General features: G+C 39.2%; 1 protein-coding gene across 2 annotated transcripts; it reads right to left on the minus strand.

Moving 5' to 3' along the window:
* Positions 1-684: 684 nt before the first annotated feature.
* st6galnac4 (ST6 (alpha-N-acetyl-neuraminyl-2,3-beta-galactosyl-1,3)-N-acetylgalactosaminide alpha-2,6-sialyltransferase 4) lies at positions 685-8373 on the minus strand. Of its 2 annotated transcripts, none has more exons than XM_058415005.1 (6): positions 8149-8373; positions 7673-7743; positions 7301-7438; positions 6062-6471; positions 4912-5019; positions 685-4348 (listed from the first exon to the last, which is right to left on the minus strand). In XM_058415005.1, the coding sequence occupies exons 2-6, from the start codon at positions 7682-7684 to the stop codon at positions 4168-4170; spliced, it is 849 nt and encodes a 282-aa protein (XP_058270988.1). In that variant the 5' UTR covers positions 7685-7743; positions 8149-8373; the 3' UTR covers positions 685-4167. The 2 variants fall into 2 exon arrangements, with proteins under 2 accessions (XP_058270988.1, XP_058270987.1); XM_058415004.1 differs by having other exon boundaries at positions 6062-6474.
* Between the last annotated feature and the right edge of the window lie 12 nt (positions 8374-8385).

Here is an 8385-nt window from a genome sequence, read left to right on the forward strand (position 1 = left end):
TGTATGCAAATGAGCACTTTCTGAAATACTCAAATCAAAAGAGCAGGTGTACAGGGTTTCCTAATAAAGTGGATAGTGAGTGTAGTTTAGAGTGCTTTAATTAATAAATAGTATACAATCCTAGATAAATGGTTCCTTTGGGGTTTCTTGGATTAAGTGTTCTAGGCTCTAATGTAAAAGCTTATAAAAGGTTTCAACAGAAGGCCAAACAAATGGTGTAGAGTGCTAGATGAAATCTTTCTGAATGTGGAACTACATGGACTACTATTATACATTTATTTCAATTTTCATTTAGCTTTGTAAAGGTACACTGTGTTGCTAAAGATTTAGGACACCCCTTGAAATCTATTAAGTCTATTTTGAAGTCTATTATCAAAAGGCCTATTAAAATTGAATAGAATTGAGGCAATGAATTAAATTACTACAGAATGTATCTACAGTTAACTGGTATTTGCAAACACTAGTGACTGGGGAATAAACAGTCTGTTGATTCGGCAGAAAAAAAATGAAAAATAATATTTTGGCCAGAAATATATATATATATATTTTAGATATATACCAGCTAACAAAATTTCCACAAAGCATCTATACTGGTCATAATAGACTCTATAATTTACAATACTCTCTGATTCTAAAATACATAAATGACAAGAGCGAGTCAAATGTAAATTCTTTTTTTTTTTATTTTGCATTGTTTTGTTTTTTTACAAATAGGTATCACAAAAACGTATCAGGTTGAAGGTAGCAGTAGAAGGTGCTATTGACAATGAACCAGTTCAACATTTTTACTTTTGCATCTACAAACTGTTTCTTTTAATGAATAAAAATTCTCAAAACATTTGACCATATGAAGGCTTTTCCCATTCCACCACAACATAAATAATAAAAAGCTTTTCTAACATCATTTCAAGCAAATAAAGTGAAATGTTTAAAGGGACTCCCTGTAACTGAAAAGTGCAATGAATAAAACATACATGCAAATTCACACAAATTAGCTGATGCTCTATCCCAATAAATAAATAAAATCTTAGCTCAAAAAAAACTGTGAGTAACTCATAAAGTGGCATTAAAACAACAGATTGTTCTGTGGTTTGTAAAACGACACACATTCAGTAGGCATGATAGCATAAATAAAGAGTATCAGTGCTTTTAAAATAAAATCACACAATGTTTTAGTCCAAAAGAAGCTGAAAGGAAAAAAAAAAAAAACACATCCATAGAAGAAGTTACAGCTGAATAGTTAATAATTCATAAAAAGCTTAAAATTCTAGTGAAAGATCCATGACTGAGATCCGTGGCTGTGATCGCAGTCGGTACAGGTAAAGATTTTAGCAAGCGTATTTCCTGTTGAGAGTTTCATATGTCCACATGACAGCAATGTGAGGCAATGAATTAAACATTGAAGCAGAAGTAAAAGAGCAGCATGTTAATGGATTCCTTTGGTTTGACTAGAATGCATATGCCAATATGAATTTTTTTAGATTTACAATATTATCAAAATGATTAACTAAAAAAAAAATCTGTACCTGTCAATCAAGACCTTTTACCTGCAAGAAACCTGTGTCTTATTTCATATTTCATATGTTGAAGAAGTCTTGGACTGACTGGCACAGGTCGATTAAAACGGCTAATGCAAGTTAGGAGCTTACATACACTATATTGCCAAAAGTATTGGGGCACCCCTCCAAATCATTGAATTCAGGTGTTGTTTTTCAGGGGTTGGGCTCGGGCCCCTTAGTTCCAGTGAAAGGAACTCTTAATGCTTCAGCATACCAAGACATTTATGACAATTTCATGCTTTGTGGGAACAGTTTGGGGATGACCCCTTCCTGTTCCAACATGACTGCACACCAGTGCACAAAGCAAGGTCCATGAATAAAGACATGGATGAGTGAGATTGGTGTGGAGGAACTTGACTGTCCTGCACAGAGTCCTGACCTCAACACCTTTGGGATGAATTAGTCTTCGTGTCCAACATCAGTGCCTGACCCCACAAATGCGCGTCTAGTGGAATGGTCAAAAAATTCCCATAAACACACTCCTAAACCTTGTGGAAAGCCTTCCCAGAAGAGTTGAAGCTGTTATAGCTGCAAAGGGTGGGCCAACTCTATATTACATTCATGTGCATGTAAAGCAGATGTCCCAAAACTTTTGGCAATATAGTGTATTTTACTTCCAAAACCAGTTTATGATTGCGAGCTCATTTTCAACATGAGGATGAGGTTATGAAAGCTATGACATATAAACTTATCTTTTGTAAACATTTTCCTAAGTCAGAGCATCAGTTCTGGCAGGAATGGGATGTGACAGCATTTTAAAGGGTCTTTAATAATCGTAATAATAAAATATATTTTATATAATATATAAAGTATATTTTATCATATATTCAGACCTGCAAGACAGTCATCGGTCTGTAAACATCATCACACTGCAAGTGTCTGTATACAATTCAAGGATCCAAAATCAGACTTGCCAACCCCGAAGAGGAACAATACACAGTTCCAGCAGGGATGGTGTTGTTTATAAACACAAATCGCTTGCATATGGAAGAAAATGTAGTGTATAAATGGGATGGAGCAGCTGCTTGCCTTCTGATTACAGTAAAACTTTAAGTTAGTCTAAACAGACATTAGGGGTTTGATTACAACCTGTGTGTGTGGAGTTCTAGGCTGATGGGCATCTCTAAAGTTTCCACAGTGTGTGAAAGAGTGTGTTCACTATTGTCCCCTACAGTAAGTCCAGGGTGTCCACCACCTTGAACCTCCAGGTTCCCTGTGACTCTGTGTAGGATAAGCATTACAGAAAATGTATGGCTGAATAATCAATTATTTGTAAAGCGCGTGGTTTTACACTGTAGACATAGCATACTTTTTCGTTTGTTTATCTTCTCCTCTGGCTGAAAATGAAAATATTGGAACACTTTTGGACTAAATTTTAACTACACCGATCAGGCATAACATTATGATCACTGACATTTGAAGTGAATAACAATATCATGACACTTGTTAGTGGGTGGGATATATTAGGCAGCAAGTGAACATTTTGTCCTCAAAGTTGATGTGTTAGAAGCAGGAAAAATGGACAAGCGTAAGGATTTGAGTGAGTTTGACAAAGACCAAATTGTGATGGCTAGACGACTGGATCAGAGCATCTCCAAAACTGCAGCTCTTGTGGGGTATTCCCGGTCTGAAGTGGTCCGTATCTATCAAAAGTGGTCCAAAGAAGGTGGCCAAGGCTCATTGATGCATGTGGGGAGAGAAGGCTGGCCCGTGTGATCCGATTCAACAGACGAGCTACTGTTGCTCAAATTGCTGAAGTTAAGGCTGGTTCTGATAGAAAGGTGTCAGAATACACAGTGTATGACGGGTCAGGGCCGTTTTGGCAGCAAAAGGGGGCAGAAAATGGTCCTAATGTTATACCTGGTTGGTGTATAGCTGTTGTTGGCTATGTTGAACAAAACTTTGCACTTTAAACATTCTCCATTGTCTAATGTGAGATGGAGAAAGGGGGCGGGGCTAAACCTGGGGAGTGTTTAAAACCTGCAAAACTGTCAATCACTCCGTATTCCTATTTATTAAGAGGAAACATCCTATTTTTCTTCGCACGTTTTTTGCCATGTTAAAATGTGCCTGTTGAGGTATCAATTACATTTCAAACAGAATTTTACTAATAAATTCAGCACTCAATTAATGCACTGCTTGTCTCACCAATTCACATCTGACAGCGAACTCTTATGGATACACACAGGTACCTGATCGTGGAACAGACACATTTGGATTCAGATTAGTAACCATAACGATGGGTCAAAAAACTCATGACTTATCTTCATGAGAGCATCTCTCACAGAATCATGTGTCCTGTAACATGATCCAGTCGCATGTGACCTCACATGGCCAGAAATAAAGTACTATGAAAAGGAGTATTAATATCTGATTTCCTCTTTGTGTGTCCTAATGAAATCAGGACCAAAACAAACAAATAAAATAAAAAACAGACCAGCTGTAAATTCAGTAAATCAGAAGCCTAACTAGTTTCGAATGAATGTAACATGACCTCAGTTCTTATGTCGGCTTCCGTTTCTTCTATTTTTTTTGGATGTCTTACAGCCATCTGAGGAAGGAGGCGTGGTCTTCCTTAGCACAGAGGTGTTCGGGGTTCTTGTTCAATTCACCAGGCTGGATACTGGAATTTTAATTTTCCCTGTGATGCCCAGCGTCTGTAGATCTGCTTCTCCGTGATGAAGCGATGGCCGCCTCTCTGCACACGCTCGTGCACCCTGTACATGCCACACTCGTCCAGACGATTCGACTCGTAATAGTGATACGGCACTGAGGAGGAATTGGTGAGGCTAAACACACACACACACACGCACACACACACACGCACACACGCGCACACACGCGCACACACGCGCACACGCGCGCACACGCACACACACACGCGCACGCACACACACACACACACACATGCACACACACGCACGCACACGCACGCACACGCACGCACACACGCACGCACGCACACACACACACACACACACGCGCACACACACGCACACACACGCACTTTAGGCACAGTAGGTTTTTCATTTCCTTCAAAGAGCAATTTTCACTTCCACAAATGAACAAAAAACACATGTTGTGTATTTTCCGTTTTGTTTGTCAACAGTTTTACCAATTGTAGGAGTTATAGACATATAACTTCTCATATTTCCTGGCTGTGCATGCCTAATTTCTTTGTAATATTTCTAATAATTATTACAAACATTGTTATTATCATTATTATTATTATTATCATCTCAATACAGAATATAAAATGAACTTTTTCAGAACAATATTCAGACGTGTCTTCTCCAGGTTTTGTTTATCTCACAGATCTCACAAAGCGTAATGCACATGCCCACAACCTCACCTGCAATACGAGCCGTCAGTCATCCCGTAAACATTAATACTGTCGCACACATCCAGCGCAAAAATCATAGTGAAAAAGCCGGTGCTGAGGAACGCACCCGACTTCATTCTGAGAGAGAGAGAGAGAGAGAGAGAGAGAGAGAGAGAGAGAGAGAGAGAGAGAGAATTATGTGTCATGTTATACATGCAGCTGCCATTACACTCTGTACACTTGCTCTGTAGCTTAATCCATTGGAAATGGTGATTAGGATACACCATAATGGTGCTTGTTGTTGCTGTACATTTACATTTACCACAACCTCTGATAGTTTTGGACAATTTGTTAATGGAAAGGATCTACTGTTAGATATAGTTTGCGTGCTGGATAATTCCCCATAATTCCCTTGATATCTCAGTGTTCACATCAAGCAGGTTCTGTCACGATCCTGTCACATCAGCACTCCGATGAGGAAGAACCATCAGCATCTTTACCACCTTAGATACTTAAGAAACTGCCCTTTAGAGTGCTTTTACTTCTTTTTTTTTAGTGCAATGAGTTGAGCGTACCATTTTCTACGTTTCTCGTCTTCACTTCTTGTAGAGGGCAATTCTATTTTCATCACAACGCTACTCTTATTCGAGTTGAACTAAGCATGTCACCGCATGCCATACAGTGTAGGGTTGATTTGAATTAGATCCATTTTGCAAACTCGTGCACGTTTGTACGAATGATCTTATACACTACACCAGCGGTCAGCACCCATGTTGACTTGGGTGACCTTCAGGTCCACAAAAACCTCCATAAGTACTAACATGGTCAGAATCACTGCTGTGTTGAGAATTGTCCATCACCAAATATATTTTCCATTCGGAGCCGTTCCAATGTTCCCTTTCCGCTGACGAACAGAGTAGTTTGGAGGCCTTACTTGATTCTAGCGGGACATTCATTTTAGACATTGTGTTTTTCAGACATTTTAGACGTTGTTAGACACTTTATAATAACAACTTCAACAAATACAGAAAAAAATGGATATAGCGTAATTTTAAAAATGTGCAGAACTGGACCCTTTTTATAGTAAAGCTTGAAATGAGTTCTACATGTGCCTTCACAAAGTACAGACCACTAGCCTTTTTACAGAGTTATGTTATAACAACATTAATGTTATAGCTACCTGTTCTTGCCAGTCTCGTTCTGGAAGACGCGATCACACTGCTTCATCTTCTCCCTGCTCACAGCGTAGATGCGAGCACCTGGGTATTTCATTGTCAGTTTGACCAGCATGTTGAATACTCGGCCCTTGCCGTCTTGCCTCATGTTCCGCTCAGGACCCCAAACCACATACTGTGTGTTTGCCTCTTGGTTGAAGAAAAAGGCCTCACGGTGTAGCAGACGTCGCACGCTAGAGTGCGCGACCACACGAACTGTCGTTTTGTTGCCCACATCAGCCTCAAAGCCTTGTGTCGGCGCTGCGTTCATGCGGATCACACATTCATGACTGTCAATCTCACGCCCACGTCTGCTGCCTAGCACCTGACCCGAGCTGGAGACCACGGCACAGCGGGCACAATGCAGCGCCAGGTACTGCTGCAAAGAAATTTAAACAGTTAGTTTGTTTAAAAGATTGCCTCTTAACAACACACACTGATCAGGCATAACTTTATAACCACCTGCCTAATATTGTGTTGGTCCCCCTTTTGCTGGAGGCATGGACTCCAGTAGATCACTGAAGGTGTGCTGTGGTATCTGGCACGGAGATGTTAGCAGCAGATCCTTTAAGTCCAACTTTACAGGACTCAAAGGATATTTACCGGACTTACAGGATTTAAAGGATAATTTTGATGGATACTGTCCACTGCAGACTGGGAACACCCCACAGGAGCTGCAGTTTTGGAGATGCTCTGATCCAGTCGTCTAGCCATCACAATTTGGTCCTTGTCAAACTCGCACAAATCCTTATGCTCGCCCATTTTTCCTGCTTCTAACACATCAACTTTGAGGACAAAATGTTCACCTGCTCTCTAATATATCCCACCCACTAACAGGTGCCATGATGAGGAGATAATCAGTCTTATTCAACTGTCAGTGGTTATAATGTTATGCCTGATCACATTATTTTATCATACCTTTTTTGCCTTTGTTACCATTTCAATTTTTTTTTTTACAATAACTGTAAACATTTACAGTACAGTAGAGATTATTTTCAAATTCTCGCACACTTTAAAGTTGTACAATAATATTTTAGCTATTTTAGACAGACCTTTCCAGCCATAGAACCCATAGATTTGTAATAAAAGTGTTGTTGTTATTTTTATAGGCATAATAACTTTAAGGATTGATGGGCTCTGATTTCCACCACTAACACAAAAGTAGAAAATCACAGACAAAAATAACAATAAATCAGGAAACCTACTTGTGAACTTGACCTGAACCTGGGCGAAATTCTCACGTAGGCACGAAGTCCCAGAACGGCTTCTCCTTTTTGGGTTATGTGATTGTACCAGAGCAGCAGAGAGACGGTGATCAGGAGGAGGAGTATCCAACAGCACCTCTGTATGTAGATAAGAAAACCGGAAAAAAATGATTCATTTACAGAAATCATTATAATTAGGTAGCATTGACACTTTGGCATTCATCACATTAAACTATCAATAGCACATAAGGTTAGTTGATGCAGATCTATCAGGAAGAACATCCCTCAAAATCCAGATGTTTATATATTCTGAATGATACCATACTTATTATCTATATTCCCAGATTTCAGAGCAAATATAGAATATCATACCAGAGACTTCATATCCTGCTGGAGCCTGAGGGCCTCCCACCAGGTTGCAAACTGTTCTCGCTCAAGTCATCCTTTGATAAGAATACAACACACTGAATAATCAGCAATCATTATTAAACAGTAAGGTATTCAGAATAACAGTGGCTCATTATTTGTAAATCAGGATTTCATGCCTCACTTTAATATATAGTACACTATAGGAGCCATTATTCCAAACCCTATGTAGTGCCCCTATGTAGGGAATACAGAGGCGTTGTAGATACAGACAATGCTAGATCGTGACAGCAACAGGCGAAGCAATTCCGTATAAATCACAACAAAAACGATACGCAAGCCATCGTAGTTTTTTTTTTAGTATGTTTTGATATGATACGATACATTTCTGGATAGTGTAATTTTTTTTATCTCTTAAGTAATGGCAGATTAACATTTAATCATAAAAACGATAAGCTAGCTAAGGAAACAAGCATTCTTACATGTTCCTCAGCACGCTCATGTTTATGTTCCGGAGTGAAAAATTCACCGAGATACATAGTTCCGACATCGCCGTCATTCCGTGTAGGTAAATTAAAACGGGTCATGTTTGAATAACAGATGGGGAAAAAAGTTGAAAGAATATAAGGAGCGTGTATGCGATGGGAAGCTTTGTAGAAATTTAAAAAAAAAAAAGATGTGTATGTAAAGAGACGAGACCAGTATTCTCTCACCATGTC

The sequence above is a fragment of the Hemibagrus wyckioides genome, linkage group LG18 (genome assembly GCF_019097595.1).
Source record: "Hemibagrus wyckioides isolate EC202008001 linkage group LG18, SWU_Hwy_1.0, whole genome shotgun sequence".
Taxonomy (NCBI): domain Eukaryota; kingdom Metazoa; phylum Chordata; class Actinopteri; order Siluriformes; family Bagridae; genus Hemibagrus; species Hemibagrus wyckioides.